The sequence below is a fragment of the Pseudochaenichthys georgianus genome, chromosome 20 (assembly GCF_902827115.2).
Source record: "Pseudochaenichthys georgianus chromosome 20, fPseGeo1.2, whole genome shotgun sequence".
Lineage (NCBI taxonomy): Eukaryota > Metazoa > Chordata > Actinopteri > Perciformes > Channichthyidae > Pseudochaenichthys > Pseudochaenichthys georgianus.
This window is the reverse complement of record NC_047522.1, coordinates 9,293,825-9,311,202: the sequence shown is the minus strand read 5'-3', so window position 1 is coordinate 9,311,202 and position 17,378 is coordinate 9,293,825. Positions and strand designations below refer to the sequence as shown.

Below are 17,378 nucleotides of genomic sequence, written 5' to 3'. Positions count from 1 at the left end.
GCAGGGGGCTGATTCTGTGAGCTGCAACTGACCACGCCCCCCTGCAGGAGAGGGGAGTTGGCAGTTACTTTGGCATTAGGGCAGGGATATCTAGATACTTTCCAAGGTTTGACATAATGAATTGTGCAAGCAACGATGTTTTCAAATCTGTAATCAAAAAGCTCCTCAAAAACACTATCGAAGCAGTTCCTGCCGTTGCTACGTTAGTTCAAACAGTAACAACGGACTATTTTTCTTAGCGGATGCATGTCAATTTAAATCAATACAACTATTTTTTAAATCAATAAAATCATTTTATAAATCCATAAAAGCATTTCAATTAATATTGGGAGTCGTAAGGTTACTTTGTTGAGAATGTGGCCATGTAATAAGCAGGATAAAGTGCACCTTCATGCCGATCTAGATCCCTCTGCTTCGTGTCGGGCTCCTGATCAGCCTGTCGGTGTTCTTTTCCCCATAATGACCGCGTCGCTGCACATTATCCCTTACAGTACATATGATTATATAGAGTCATTATTCATTTGTTTTAAAGCAGGAGGCGCAAACGCTTGCCTCGGGGAGGGAGAAAAAAGAGACACAGCGGAGAATAAACAGAAGAGCAACCATGGCAACCATGCAAGGGAAGTCTTCTTCGCTGCTTTTGTGGCAGAATACAGCGCCACTTACAGGCCTAGCATATGTACTACAGCGCTTTCGAGCAGCAATGGCCGGCCGTGGCCCAACTTCTCATTCCCCTGATAGGTGGAGAATTGACCAATAGCCGTAGCGCCACCGTCCTGACGTCAGGACAATGTTCAAATCTGGATCAGTCTGTATCAGATCCGTTGCAGCCCCTTTTTTAGAGATTTGGGTATGGAGGAAAATAGAGAGGGTTGTGTTTTCTGACACTTGGTGAGTTCCCTGGAACACCAGAGACACATATTCAAGTATAAAAGACGTACAAAAGTGCATTTTGCATGATAGGTCCCCTTTAAGTTATGATTATCATCAGCCCGTATCATCAGCCGCACCAAATCCTCTGACCACATCCGCCTCATCCAACTGCAATGATTCCGTGTTCAATCCCGGATCAACTACAAAAACCTCCTGCTTCCCTACGAAGCCCCCCACAACCTGGCCCCCACCTACAGTATCTGGCTGACCTACACCCCCTCTCGCTCCCTCCTTTCTTCCTCTGCTGGCCAGCTAACCGGCCTCAACCCACGCCTCGTCACCATGGGTGCTCGGGCTTTTAGCTACACTGCTCCCAGACTCTGGCACTCTCCCCCCCACACATCCGACAGTCTGACACCACCAATAAATCCCACCTAAAAACCCTACTCACTGTAGTGCTCACCATCCTCTGTGTGCCCAGAAAAACCTGTCCCTATCATTTGTGTCTACTTTGATTGTCTCCTCCATGATTGCCTGTTTGTTTTTTAATCATGTTCGGTTGCTTTTGACCTCTTAAGAGTATTCAATAAACTGTACAGTGTCCTTCGGTGTTGTGAAAGGCGCATACAAATAAAATGTATTATTATTATTATTGTTTTGTTATGTTATCCTGATGTTGCATCTTCATAACAAGGGAAGATGCTGGCATCTCTAAAATATAAGATCTCCATAGGTGCGAATCCTTCATTTATTTTGCAATTCAGGACAACTAAGAAGTGGAACTAATATGTGAGAGTGGTTTGTGCATGTCACATCACTCAGTAAAAAAATGTCTTGATCAAATGTTTTTTATCAGTGAGCACTGCTAGTTTCAATTCAGAGAGTAAGGATGAACAAGAACATGGTTGAGACTTAGCGCAGAGATAGCAAAAGGACCAGAAAAAAAAGGCAAATAGTGAGATATAAAGGCCAAAAATAGCAAGAGAGTAGCACAAAGTCACAGAGAGAAGGAGCTAAGTCACTGAGAAAGAAAGATCCAGCAGGGTGTCCTGTTTTGTCCCTGTCTTGGAATAGCTACAGTTAGGATGCAATCACTGACAGAATGCTTCAGCACCCCCACCAACACAAAAAACATTGACATGTTAAGCAGATATAAAACGTCTCATTCTTCCCATGCTCCTTCTAACTATTCACCCTGAGGTCTTCTCCTCTAAATCTGCACTGCCGCCAACCTTCCCTCAGGGAGAGAGAGCCTTCACACAGGGTGGAGGTCACAAAGCGGACCCTTTTAAGTCCTCAAAGTTAGAAGAGTGTGTGTGTAAGTGTCTGATGTGGCGAGGGGGTTAAAATGGTGTGAAATGTCGATTCCTGGCTAAGGAAAGGGCACTTGGCATTTAAAGTAAATGTAGTCAAATGTGTGTCTTCAGCAGGCTGTGAAATACAAATCAAGGCTGTCTGTCCTGCTAGCTTTTATCACCCGATATGATAACAGAACCTTTAAAGCAACACCATGAAAAAGGGCCTTCGGGCAGAACAAACTATTGTGCTCAACTGTAAGCTGTGAGTCATAAACAACTGAGTTCACTGCCAGTAACCAACCAATCAACCTGTCAGCGGAGGGAACAGTGCACATTAAATGACCTTTTTTTACATTAGTCGGGATAAGAAGCACTTTCACTGAGGCATAACTTAGCACAGCCAGGGGAGGCGAGGGATTTGAAAATGCAAGAAGAAATAATAAGAGTTCCTGCAGAGACAGAAGGCACCGCCGCTGAGACCGTGTGCAGCAAAGGTGTAACAATCAGCAGACTGTCTACACTGCGGAGCTCACTGTAAAATCAACCTCTCTTTTAAAGTTCTGGGTGTCAGCTGAATTTATTTTCGCCCAGCCTTCATACAGCCCTGGTGGGCTACACATATAAATTCAGGTTATTGCGCCGGAGAGGAGACAGTTCACTTTTGTACCATGACTTTTCTCGACTCAATTACCATGGAGACAAGAATGAAGTATGCTGATTGGTGAGGAACCTTCTATTTAAAGGATTAGTTTACCTGGATGTGCATAAGGTTTAAGAAGGAGGATCATGAAAGAAGATGCAGATAAAACTGAATTTTGTAGTCCTTTAAAGAGAGTTAGAACTACTACATAATACCACTTGCATCTGTTAGACAGAAGGGGAAATTAGGCATTTTTGTTAATGAGAAAAAAATGGTTTCCATCTTCTCTCCATGTTGGCTGGCTCTAACACTGTGCAGCAGGTTAGTCTTAACAGTTATCGAGTGAATTGTTCTCAGATTTAGTTTAGATCATTTTTAGATATCTTGATCAGTATAGCTGTTATGTTTAGATTATATTATTTAGATTAGAGCAAAAGGAATTCATTCTGGTGACCCCAATTTATCCTCAAGTGCCATCATTTAGTCGAAATGTTTATTTGTTGATACTTAGGCTTATGGTACAGTAGGATACCTGCAAACCAATCTCATTCCCATTAAGCTCTATTTACAAGTTAGGTTACAACCAGAGTTGGGTGTAACGCGTTACTTTAAAACACTTTATATAGAGAGTAATGAAGTAAAGTAATATATTACTTTTTTGAATAACGACCCCATTTCTGGTTACAACTAGCTTTTTTTAATATGCTCAATTACGATGCTAACAGACAAGGTGAACATGACAAACATTATGCGTGTAAAACATCAGCATGTTAGCATTGTCATTGTGTTAGCATTTAGCTCAAAGCGCTGGTGTCCCTCAGTACAGCCTCACAGAGCTGCTAATCGTCCTGTTAGAGGGTCTACTCACTCTAATTACCCTTTACATATGGCATAGCACTGCAGCGGAGCAACAAAGGGAGTCGAAGCATTGCAAAGGGACTTTAGGAAGAAAATACTGTAATCCCACAGAGAGCAGCCTCAGTGGGACCCCAACAACAAACAATGTTCAGATTAACATTGTCATACCCTTCTCCTCTATTTCTATCCGCCAGATAGACTGTGTAGCAAAATGTTTCCCCAGTGTCAAAATGCATAATTATTTTAAACAGAGATCAATTATTCTTCATCTGCCTGACGTTGTACAGAGTGCATATATGAAACTACTCAGCTCACCTTATTATGCGAGACAAACAGCTCATAGGTGTGTGTATGAATGAACATTATCAGATGCAAAAACATATTTTTGTGATGTCACTAGCTATACAGCCATTCACCTGTACCTAAAATCCTCATGAATGACAATCTAGTTATCAAAACCATAAGAAAAAAACAAATAGCTGAAAATGTAAAATCTAGAGAAGATTCTATACATATATATATATTAAATATAATACTTGCAAATCTGACCTAAAATGTGATCTTTAACTAAAATATGCTTTACGTACATGGTGCCTTCAGTTTGCAACCATCTGCCTAATAGTTTATTTTTGGTGTGGGGATGCAACCCAATTATCCTTAACAAAGGAAAAAGTTTCAGTTTAAATGGGAGGTTATGGGGATGGTTAAGGAAAAGTGCAGACTTGTGGGAGGACTGGACAGTCAGGTATTGATCTACTTCCGCCAGCGACCTGCAAAAAACATCCCACACATTCTTGAGGGAGCAGAGAATTGTCTCCCTGACTGGGGAGTCATTTAGATGTTTCTGACTGTAAAAACACGGGATAGGAGGTGAAGATGAGTTTTTCTGGGAGACTGACTGTGCCTCTGTAATCAAACCTTTATTTCTCTTTAGCTGTATTTGGATTCAGTAGATGCACACATTCCTGCAGAAAATCAATTCACTTGGAGAACAAATGCAGCTCTAAGCTACACACCTTTCTGCACCAACTGCTTCTGGGAAAGCTTAGATGCATTGGTGTCACTAACCAATCGATAGCCTGGTTTGAAAACTACCTGTCCATGCGCACCCAGTGTGTAAAATCTGAAAATCTGATGACACAGCCCTTATCCATCTCTAAGGGAATATCACAAGGCTCTATTCTAGCACCCATCCTATTCTCAATATATATAAATGACATGGAGAAATCAGTGGGCAACTCCTCTATCCACCTATATGCTGATGACACGATTCTGTACACTGCTGGCCCTTCCCCGGATACTGTCCTGAAAACTCTTCAGGATAGTTTTCAGAGAATCCAGTCACATCTCTCTGCCCTTGGCCTGGTCCTGAACACCACTAAAACCAAGATCATGTGGTTTGGCCGCAGTGGTGCCTCCCAAACTGGCACTATTATGACCGCCGATGGCCGGGACCTCGAAATAGTTAAATCTTATAAATAACTTGGATTTTGGATTGACAGTAATCTGTCATTCTCAGAACATCTCTCCAAAATTCAGACCAAGGTTAAAGCTAGACTCAGCTTTCTATATAGGAATCGCTCCTCATTCACTTCATCTGCTAAACTCTCTCTGGTCCAGATGACTGTCCTTCCTCTGTTCGACTACACCGCTCGGCGTGTAAAGGAGCTCTCGATCATTTAGATGTTCTGTATCACTCCGCCATCCGCTTCGCCACCAATGCCCCCTACAGGACACACCACTGTGACCTGTACTCTCTGGCTAACTGGCCCTCTCTTGAGATGCAACATCCACTGGCTGATGTTTGTTTACAAAACACTCCTAGGCCTCACCCCCTTCTACCTCACACAATTACTGCAACTCCGCACACCCCCAACGCACAACACCCAGTCAGCTACAAGCATCCTGCTAAAGATCCCCAAAGCCCATACATCCTTTGGCCGCTCCGCCTTTCAGTTTGCAGCGGCAGATAGCTGGAATACCGTTCAAAAATTATTAAAAATGAAAACCTTTGTCTCCCCCCGCACCTTCAATGTCACTATTATTGACACCCTGGTACACACATGTAGCTGCTTTGCCTGATGCTGATTTTAATGACTGATTGAACCACAGCAATATTGTTTTAGAGTTTTTATATGTTTAACTGCTATGCCTGTCATCTTTGCTCTATGTGTTTGTGTTGTCTCCTGGGTTCTGTAGTGCCCGGAGTGTGTCTTTTTATTTATTGTTCTCCCAAACCCCCATCCCCTCAGGAAGCCTTTGCCTCCTGTCAGGTCATCATTGTAAATAAGAATTTACTTAATTGATTTCCCTGGATAAATAAAGGTTCTACTACTACTACTACTACTTTCTCAAAACCTAAGGAAAATGGTCTGGAGTATATTTGGTGCAGGTGTGCAGGTGCTTGTAAAAGTGTAATTGTGTAGGTCTTATAGTGTAGGCAAATATAAGGTTGGATAGGATATTAAAACTTTGAACCGGACTATGATTACATGATTAGTGTTAAGATTATTATACAGCTGTTCAGTGCTCCTAACCTTGCAGACAGGATGCCCAAAAGGGGTTGCAAAATGGGTTTAAGGACAATACAAATTATAATCCCTCTAATCCTTGCCTTTTATTAGAAAAATTACTGAATAAAAATGATCCAATTTAATAATAGGAATAAAGGGAAACCACACTTTAAATGAACTCCCCAACTGCAAAAAAAAAGTTATCGACATCCATTTTATAACACTGGGAAAGTAAAAAAAACCTATATTGTCATGTCTAGGAAACTAATAGTGAAAGTTTATTCTTTATGTTAGTTTTGTCATGTCCCTTTGCCCTGTGCTTTGTTTATTCCCTTAATTAATCATCCCTCTCATTTCAGGCCTCCACGCTCCCCGCCCCCTTCTGTCTCCTGCGTCCTTGATTGTTTTCCCCGCCCTGATTGTTTCCACCTGTGTCCCCTTTACCTGTGTATATATTGTGGTAGCTTCCTCCTGTTCATTGTCAGTTCGTTGTCTTATTATGACCCACGTTCCTGATTACCTCACGGACTTCCCACGGATCTACCTCATTGATCACTTACTGGTTTTCCTCGAAAGAGTATATTTGTTTTCCTTGTTTTGATTACTGTGCTAAATTCCAGTAAAGTCTTTATTTTTGAAAACACTATCTGAGTCGTGCAATTGAGTTCATGCCTCAGAGTCTCTCCTTGACATATATAGTCTATAGTCATCCATGCATTCGATGATTTTGTCTGCATAATTGTTTTAAGGTCTCTAATTCAAGAGAGCTTTATCTCAGACAGGCTAACTGAATAATAAAACGAAATAACTACATTTAAATTGTGCAAAATGATGATATATGAAACAATGAGTTGTATATACTGTATATATTGTTATGCAGTTTCTACTGAGGAAGCTTTTCCTCTAATTGATCTGGGTATATTATGGCACTGAGAGCAATGAAGCGAGCAAGACATTTTAAACAATATTACCAGGATTTCTGCCACGACCTCAAAAGTACCTCAATTTTTATGGTATAATGCAAAAACAAATTGTCCCAATTATATTCACTTTTTATGTTAAAAAACAAAATCAGACAGGCGTCATTTGAGTGTCAGTGTGTGTCTTACCTCTTCACAGTAGAGTGGCGGACATCTTAACTGGCACACTTGTTTCCCGTTCACACAGTGACACGACAGACAGCCTTCGTCCCACTCTGATCCTGCCTGGCTCACACATACAGAACACACACAAAATAATTATATTCACTCAATTGACATAATCAGAATCAGAATCAAGTGTATTGCCAGGGACGTTTAAAAGGAATTTGCTTTGGTATCTGGTAACATAAACAAGAAATATATAAGGATAAGAAAAAATAAGTATTATTAAGAACAAATTTAGCATTAAAAAAGGATGCTAAAGACAAGTATTTACACCAAATTTAAATGTAACTATACAAATAACCTTAAAAGCTAAAAAACTAAAATAACTCACATTGCTGTGAGTCGAAAGGCAACTGGTCACAGCTGAGGATCTAATTATTCTGTGAATATACTAAAGCTCTGGGTGCACCCTGCTATGGAGGCCCATTATGATGCTTTAATTATAGCACAACATAACACAAACTACTTCTCATGTTTGCTATGGGAATCCTTGTTAAGTATTTACCCATGCAAAGGCATCGACTAGGGGGTGCATTTGTAGCTCACACTGAGCCGTTTGTTGTTATAGTCAAGAACTAGTTTATTTAGAAAACTATAGAGGGACTTTATGGGGAAATTAGTCAACATCAGCTGACAGAGAGAGACAAATAGAAAGAGTGAGAGAGAATGGGGATCAAAAGGAAAAGGGATGGAGAGAGTGAGAGATTAAACATGAAGCCTTTAATGAGAGCAGAAGAGGGACTAAGAGATAAAGCAGAGGCAAGAAAGAAACAAAGAGAGGATGAAAGGCCTGAAGAGAAAAGATCAAGAGGGGGGGGGATATAACCTCTTGTCAGTGTATGATTAATTCTTATAATCCTTTAATATCCCCTCATTCATAAATAATTCCTGGCAGGCTTGCCCGGTCGCGGTCCCAGTCCCCGGCTTTTCTACGGCACTTCCTACATAATTGATGAAGGTTGAGGGCTGCAGAGGCAATGTGGTGTAATGTGGTCCGAGGGGCATGTCACTCATCTTCTAATGGGCCATTCTTCATGAGTAAATAACACAATGGCAGTGAATCGGGGGGGGGGGGTGGTAAACACTGCACTTATGCTAAGTTTCAGATTCGCAAAACAATGAGGCAGGTACAAAGGGAACAAGCTGAGCAGCAGATGTCTGTTTTCTCTGGGTGTGAGCCAGTGTGTGTGTGTGTGTGTGTGGTGTGTGTGTGTGTGTGTGTGGTGTGTGTGTGTGTGTGTGTGTGTGGTGTGTGTGTGTGTGTGTGTGTGTGTGTGTGTGTGTGTGTGTATGTGTGTGTGTGTGTGTGTGGTGTGTGTGTGTGTGTGTGTGTGTGTGTGTGTGTGTGTGTGTGTGTGTGTGTGTGTATGTGTGTGTGTGTGTGTGTGTGTGTGCGTGTGTATGGGTGTATGTGTGTACCTCTCGCATGATGCCTTGGTCATGGCAGGGGCAGAGGGCGGGGATGACACACACACCCTCAGAGTTTCTGTAGAGTCCGTCCTCACACACGCAGCCTTCGGTGGAGTGGCTGCAGTTTACCGGAGAGGAGGAGTAAATGTCCTCGCAGCTCCTCTCACACAGCGGGACCTCCTCCGACTCACTCCTCTTCCATCGCTCCCCGTCAGGACACGCTGCAGGGGGAGGGGGAGGGAGGGGTTATGAGGGGAAGAAAAGGTGATAGGATGTAGAGGTCAAATAGAACGAAGATGAGACAGGAGGATGGTATGATGGAGAGCAGACATTTTTGCTGTATTTAACATATTAAAAGACCATTTATAAAACGAGTTAAAACACCCACTCACTAAACCCACTCCCATGAAGATCTATCCTAAGTTTAAGAAATGCTAAAATACTAGTAAGGTGGTATTGAACAAGTGAAAAGGTGTGAATTTAAGCAAGGACTGATGGGACTGACGCAATTTAAGCATTAAGGCTCAGATTGGGACGAGGTTAGGACCATGGGTAGGATATATGACACATTTAAGAAAGGTTTTTTTAATCAGGGCTAACTCAACATGTTTCATTCAAGATTTGATTGCTTGATTTCAGCTAGAAAAAATTACACTACTGAAGTAATGTTAACCTTTTCTTTCTCTACAACACAACACATTCTGGTCCTGGAAACAATGGTAACCATATGCTGTTCTACTGTGCTGATTAAATTGGCCATTTTTAAAATAATGTGTTTCTGTTCGACTATATGACTATAGAAATACAAATAATTCTTAATAAATATCCCAAGAACCTGAATGAATACAGGCTTTCCGCCTTGACATCACAAACTATGATGTCATTTGAAAAGTTTGTAAAAATCGTTGAGTCGTGCAAGTACTTCGGCATTACAGTCAATAACAAGCTGATAAAGCTGTCTAAGTTCAATATTGACAGATCCCTGATGATGTTGTTGTACTTTGAATTATTTTCATTTGTTATATTTTTTCCTTTTAACCTTAATGTATTAACAACAAGGTCTTTAGCAGTATCACAGGTACTGAAAGTCTGGCAGTTATGTCAAGGCTCAGCTCGAATAGAAAAGGATATTATCACTTTGACCATCCATCAAAGGTTAAATATTGCTCTTAATGGATGTTTAACTCATATACTTTTAGTTTTTCTGTCCAGAGACACAAACATTCATATTGATATGTCAAGCACTCAGTAAGATTCTGTATGATGTGCTTTCTTGACTATCTGTTAATAATCACCTGCTGCTGCTGCACAATCTATTCAGAATAATGATCAATAAAACATCTGTTACCTTTCCTCCCCTCACTCACCACAGTCAGGGGCAATGCAGGTGGTTGTGCGGCGGTCGGGGCCCTCACATGGGGCCCCTCCATACAGGCTGGGATGCAGGATGGTTCTGCTGGAGCTCTGTTGTCCCGTACCACAGCTTTCTGAGCACGGAGTCCACGGGGACCAGCTGGACCACTCACAGTCCACTGCAGGGGGAGATAAACATGCTTAGGTCAGTGAATTCATTAACCCTCATCTGTAAAGCAAGACATTACAATATTTTCCATCAGAGCATCATTCTTCAGCTCGGCCCAATACATACAATTGCAGTTATTTAACCCAGAGAGCTTCTCATAAAAGCCATTTGTTATTGGAAACACACACACTAGAAGGAAGTCACATTATGCACAAAAGAAACATGTCTTTCTGGTCTCAACCAGGACAGTCTTCTTTATGTGGCTGTCACTTGGACAAAAATGAACAAAAAGATGAAGGCAGGAATAATCAATCACATTAAATACCAAATACATGTTTGTATTATTCCTTCTTTTTGACAGAGATCAAATGTGATGGGGCTCGGGTAGGATCTAAGGACATTTCTAGTAATAATAGACCCGGACCTTTATCTCAAATGTTCAATCCAAAATGACGATTGGTCATGTGGAGTTTTCGGACAAACAGACTCTGGTAAGAACAAAGGGATTATAATCAAAACAACACAATAATACACAAAGCATTGTATGGATTCCACAATGTTCTTACCAGAGTGTGTTTCCTAAATATCCACTTTAGATGAGAGCAACCCACCCGAGTATTTTCCCCTTTTTGGGTGAAACATTCGCTGTCATTTGACTGGCGGTAAACACAGATTCTGAGGTTTTCGCCAATTACGATGGTCAGTCAGGTAAATAATGAAACAATGTCATTAGATATTGATGATCGCAACGATATAAAGTTCAAATAAAAGCAATAGGGGGTTGATGTTCTGTCGGTGGACAAGTGGCATGCAGCATGCAAACACTTAAACTGGCATTTCCTTGGCTTGTCAGTGTTATATATTTGAATTATGCCTATACAGTAACTCATTTGACTTTACATGTTTACTTTGACAATTGACCATATTGGCCTTATAATATAGCTGTGATGATGTGTTTCCCACAGACCTCCATGTAATGACTGAACATGCCGTATATATTTTATCGTCATTTTTAAAGTAAAAATATAGCAAATCTGAACTTTAGATCTTTGTGTTGTTTGGCTTGTGATATAAAACACAGCAGCTTTTAGGCAGGGACAAATATTTGTTTTGCTTTGCACTGATTCTTTGGTTTCAGCGGAAAGTGGGCGGGGCCATCATTTTTGCCAGGCAGTGACTTAGAGCTGCTCTCATCTATGGAACTATTGCTATTATCATGATTAATAGTTTTTAAAATATGAAACAACTCCCAGGTTGAGATATAAATAAGATGTTCCCTTCAAACACTGTTATACACTGCTCTCTGTGAAAGAGGAATTCACTTAGAGCTCATCCAGAGGAGAGAGGAGGCAGCAGGAGGATAAAAGGCACTGCTCATCAAACGATGACGGATAAAAACATTGGTCGAATCACAGAGCGAGTCGCACATGAGAGTCTCTTATGAGGATCAGGGCGTGTACTTTGTGACACTCTGCTTCCTATTATCTCTCATCTCTCTCCCTCTGCTCGTTTAAGATGTTATCATGATTTGTTTACGAAAACAAAAACCAAGTAATGGCCTTTGTAGGCCGTGATTGATGTGACTGTCGCTCAGTTATTTGAGCCAACTGTTGCAGCAGCTGTTACTCACTATAGATAGGTTGACATATTTATCATGGACCTGACAGTTCAACCAAAGATTATTGTTGGCGGTACTTTCCATGTTAACAGAGAGGGGCCCTATAAAGCACAGGATATGCGTTTGGTAAGAACAGCTGTGACAGAGCATCACTCACCATCACAGATCTCCGAGGAACAGTTGAAAACTCCTCTTTGACACACACTGTGAGAGAGAACAATCAGGTGAGTGACACAATATGAGGGGAAAAGCAAAACTGACATTATTGAAAACTGAGAAACTTAAGCAATTATTATTAGTCAATTTAGTGAACATGTTAGAAACAAATCAAACAATAATCCTAACAATTATAATAATAATAACAAAGAGAAGCAACATTAAAAAAAACTTTCAAGGTATACAAATAAACAATTACAATTGTTGAAAAGGGGCAAGAAGAAGCTTAAACACGTTTTTGGTCCTATAGAACAAATCATTCCATTCAAAACAAACAAAAGCAAATAACTTTTACAATGACAAGAAATGACAAGCAATAGATCACAGGTCCTGCTCATAACCATTCAGGATTTGGTTTCTAAATAATTGTTTTAGTTTAGATACAGTTGCACAGTATTTCAGCTCATCATTACAGTAATTCCACAGATGAACACCTTTTGTTGGGATGCTATGAAGTTTGGAATTTGTTCGAATGGGTGGTTTTTTGAAAATGCAGTTTCCTCTCAACATGTGTATGTTTCCTCTCCGTCTAATAAGTCCCTGGATTTGGTTCTTTGAACATAATTTGGATAGTTTTATAGTCAACCAGGTCGTGCAGTTTTAGTGTTTTTAGTTTGATAAATCATCGATTTGTTGGTTCTTTGTAGGTAGTTTTATGTATAATATGTATGGCTCTTTCTTGCAGGATGAAGATTGGATGAAGAAGATGTGTTCCCCCTAACCTCCCTCATGTCACAAGGCTGATCCATTCAGTATTTATTAAAGAGGATCAAAATGAGTCTGCGAAGATGAGATGACCTACGTTATGTCTGCTGTATACTAGACTATCTATTACAGCAGATATCATAGTACCAAACTGGATTGTTGTTTGACTCAGACAATGAAACTCAACTCTGCCAATGATACACACCACTTTTTTTGAGTAGCGTCTATAATTGCAAAATATCATTGTCAGATTACTTGGAATAGCGTGGCACATTGATCATGAATTAATCACAACATGGTCAACCCGACGGTGGTACGGTTCTAATTTCCTAATGTTTTAACAACACTTTACATAAATTCCTTTGCATATTGTAATTCTCTCCTATTCATACAACACCCTGCCATCAGACAACTTCTTAACCGTGTGGTTTTAGTTTCCTTAACCTAACCATAGTATATATGCTGATACAAAATATTTAAGTCACCTTGAAGCAAGTGTTTCAATAAAAAGACAAACTAAATGTTTCATCATGTGCTCACCTTTGTCTGCATCCAGTAAAATATTAAAGTGTAATATCAGTTTCCTTTACCCACCATACATTCTGTTTTTCCCTTGTGTCACCATTTGCAGCTAAGGCTTATTCAACACATTAATACAACTCGAAAACTGCATGAACTTTCCAATTCTAATAGAGTGCAAAGTCAGCTACAGTATGCTAATTTCTCCTCATGTTCTACCCTCCTAAATGCATAGAGAATAAGCAATATCCTCTGGGACTCAGTTTTCATTTCATTTCATTTCAAACCTTTATTTATACAGATAAAATCCCATTGAGATCATTGATCTCTTTTCCAAGGGAGACCTGTCCAAGTAGTTCCACATGAAACATAAAAGCATAAACAGAACAACAAAAGGACATCATCCAGCATCATTTACATAATTATCCACATAAACAGGTACCAATAGCTTCTGATTGACTAGCATCCAACCTAGTTACTGTGTATTAATCATCTCAGGGACTTTGTTATTTTAAAATGCTCTTTCAAATGTGGCCAATACATACAGCCTTCCCATACCTGAATTTTGTGGACACAAGCAGTGCCAATCAGTACCCTAAAATCTACCATGAGACGATAAGTTGTTTGTTCGTACTCAAAGCATCAGCACTAATATGCCACTTGATCTAAACCAATGACAAAGGGTTGAAATGATGAAAGCTGGGAGTAAATGACTACTGTTTGATCTTAGCTACAGCCTGAAAATGATGTAAAATATTAATATCATGGATTTATTTAATATCAACCAGAAATTCATTTTGAGTTATAGTAAAGCTAGCTTATAATGGAACCTGCCCAAGTCTCCATTATTTAAAGAAAACATGCTTGTAATGTTTGAAATATTTGACTAAACAAATGGACATGGTCAGCTCGATGTAAAAGCACTATGTGTCCGTGTGAGTCTCGACGCTCATGTGTAATGTATTACCATGTGTTGCAGAGGTGCTGAAAGGCTGTTCCAGCTGGCAGCAGAGTGTCTGTGATCTCCTCAGTACTCATATTCCAGCGCTGGTAAGCAGTCGGCAGGGACAGCAGTGAACAGGGACATTCAGCCTGGGACACACAGGAGCCTTCATGCAGCACCTGTGGGGGACACCGTGAGAATCAGATCATTTCACGGGTAAAAGGATCCAACTACACAAAAACACACATGCACATAAACACATAAAAACACACGGGGTGTCCAGACCTGTCCGGGGGGGCACTTGCACCCAGAAGAGCAGGGTCCGGTTAAACACTGAGTGTGGGGCCACAAGTCTTCACAGGTGTAAGGACAGGAGCCTGAACAGTCACTGAACACCTGCCCTCGAGGACACTCTGCAACACACAAAGATAAACGAACATACAATGAATTTCATTCTGTCTCATATACAGTTTTGGGGGTAACATGCTAAGAAGTATTGTAATCTGATTACATATGTCTGTATCGCGTTACTGTTGATAACAGCAGGAATTACATTACAGTTATTAAACACAACAAAATGTTGGTTACTTTAAGGTCTTCAACTATTTGCATAATAGGAGGACGGAAAAATAAATCAAATGTCCCTTTCCGATAGCGCGACACTCGAGTTCATGGAAGAGGAGACGGAGCAAACATGGCAGAGTCGCATAGCACAGATAAACAGGCTTATCGGAGCAAAAGTGGAGAACATTTTGCCTGTTTCGACGGTGGAATACGAGCGGGCGGCCGCCATCGGACAGGAACACTTTAGCAAACTTCCTGGACCAGTGTGTGGAAACTGAGCTAAAGAAACACGGCTGATTTCAAATAAAGAACTTGTGTACAGTATTGTCCTTATCAAAGTATAAATAAATTAGGTTTAACTTTATATTCTCATTTGTCATTTGATTTATGGGCCATCTCAGGTGATGTTACAGAAAGGTCCATATATATATTTCAATACACACATATGTGGGATTTTTATTTTCGTACACTTTACAATCTGTCCTCAGAACAGATTGTCTTAGCCACATGTGGGATAACCTTTCACCACATAAAACTATAAAAAGTGAGAACACAACTAATTAATGTGGTTATGAGTTGCTTAGTTACCACTGTATTCAACTAGAACTTAGGAGTTTCATTGTTTGGTAAAAATACAGTATGTAATGTGCTAAATGTACAAATTGAAATGATGTGTGTGTGTTTGTTTTTGTTACCAGGCCGGCAGCTGTTGGTGTTACAGGCAGTGTGTTGTTCTAGTGGTCCCACACAGGCCGTCCCACCAGGCTCCGGCTCTCTGAGGACCGTCTTGTTCCGTGATGACAACCCCCCACCACAAGAGGCGCTGCACTCACTCCAGGATGACCACTCGCCCAACAAACATCCCGCTGGAGGGAGAGATGTCGGACACAGGCGGAGTGACACAACTTTCACTTTTAACACTGTGATGTAAAAAAGGTTGGCACATTCTCAATTGTGCATGTTGGTACTTGTTCCTAGAAAAAACTAGGGATGGGTGAGTCTGAGTCCTGATTCATCCGGATCATTAACCCGGATCCTAGTAATGACCTGGGAGTGACGAGTCTCCCCACTCCATTAACCCGAGTCCTTTGAGTCCTACACCTGGTGACGTACAAATTAAAACCATACATTGCTTCACTCGCTACTCTCCTTAGAACATGCAAAATCACATTACAACGTACCCCAGTCCATCTGCCTAGCCTTTAGCAAGTAGGATAGCTGCCAGAAGTTATTGTTTGGCTCAGGGCACGCGGATCAGTGAAACTTCCTGCAGACTCGTGCGGACTCAGAACCGTAACCGTAGCAGATCCAGAGATCCAGCCTCATCATGCACGAGTCAACAGCAGACTCAGATTCGCAAATCCTGACTGACTGGATCAGGGGAACTTCCTTCACTGTGCAAAACATAGCAGACTCAGATTTGGTGAGCAGACTGAATGAGTGGATTACTCCACACAGTGCGAAAGAGCAAACGGTTTCGGACTCGTCATGGTTTTTAGACTCAGTGTCAGCTGTTTGTGATAACATAGATGCATACTGTGCACAGATCATTTGACGACTTCACCCAGTCAAGTATAAGAAGCCAAATACTGCAATAAACAAGCATTAAGACACAAACGTTGTTAGATCATGTTTGTGTAGCGGAGGTTAATGTAACGATAGTTTAATATGCTCGTGAAATGCAAACCTCAACTGACAAATTCAAAATACACAAACAGTGCACTGCCGCCCTCACTAGTAGCTCTAAAATTTGAATTGATTTGAAGTTGGAGATTATGTGCTCCTGTTTCACCGGTAGGATATCTACGCTCTTGGTGACTCATATGACTCAAAGGATCCGGATCTCTTCAATGACTGACTCAGAAGACCTTGAGTCCGTAAAAGGATCCGGATTTGCCATCTCTAAGTCACACCTGGACATGATGGCAGATCACAGCTCTCCGTCTGCATGGTGTTCCCACAGGAAGGACCGCCCCCTGTGTCCTGGCAAAGGCGTGTCCTGGTCATCTGGCCCCGCCCACAGGAAGCTGAGCACGAGCTCCATGGGCTCCAGGGCTCATAAACTGGGCACTGGAGCTTAGTACACACCAGAGTACCATTCTCACACACACTGAAGAGGAAGGAGAGAGTTGTTGAAGAGATAAATAAAAGTAAGTGAAGTGAATGTTGTAATGATGAAAGAACATCCATAACATTCATCTGTTTGCAACTTATATATATCAATATTCCAATTACTTGTATATAGACTGTTCTGCACTATTTCTACTATATTCTATTTTATTTACTTTCACTATTGTATCTGTTTTATGGTGTTGCACTGTTGGAGGAGCCTGTGACCTAAGATTTGCATTAGCTATGCACAAATGACAATAAAAGCCTTGAATCTTGAAAAAAGTAAATAGCTTCTAACCAGGTGTTACAGTCCATGGAAAGCTCCTCTATAGGGCGGAACTCCAACGTCCCGTTGCCTGATGGGATACCACAGCGACACTTTGTCACTGGCACACAATGGCCATCCTGCAACAAATGTCCCTCTTGACAACGGCAACCTGAG

At 41.0% G+C, this 17,378-nt stretch overlaps 1 protein-coding gene across 1 annotated transcript in view; it reads right to left on the bottom strand.

Moving 5' to 3' along the window:
* sspo (SCO-spondin) overlaps positions 1 to 17,378 on the bottom strand; it is a 136,312-nt gene that overhangs the window by 17,331 nt on the left and 101,603 nt on the right. Inside the window, exons 107-115 of the mRNA XM_034109166.2 lie at positions 17,235 to 17,373; positions 16,738 to 16,934; positions 15,520 to 15,690; positions 14,546 to 14,673; positions 14,285 to 14,439; positions 12,035 to 12,081; positions 10,105 to 10,269; positions 8,747 to 8,958; positions 7,292 to 7,387 (exon numbers count right to left, since the gene is read on the bottom strand). Coding sequence (XP_033965057.1) covers positions 7,292 to 7,387; positions 8,747 to 8,958; positions 10,105 to 10,269; positions 12,035 to 12,081; positions 14,285 to 14,439; positions 14,546 to 14,673; positions 15,520 to 15,690; positions 16,738 to 16,934; positions 17,235 to 17,373 — 1,310 coding nt within the window. The remainder of the gene's footprint in view (positions 1 to 7,291; positions 7,388 to 8,746; positions 8,959 to 10,104; positions 10,270 to 12,034; positions 12,082 to 14,284; positions 14,440 to 14,545; positions 14,674 to 15,519; positions 15,691 to 16,737; positions 16,935 to 17,234; positions 17,374 to 17,378) is intronic.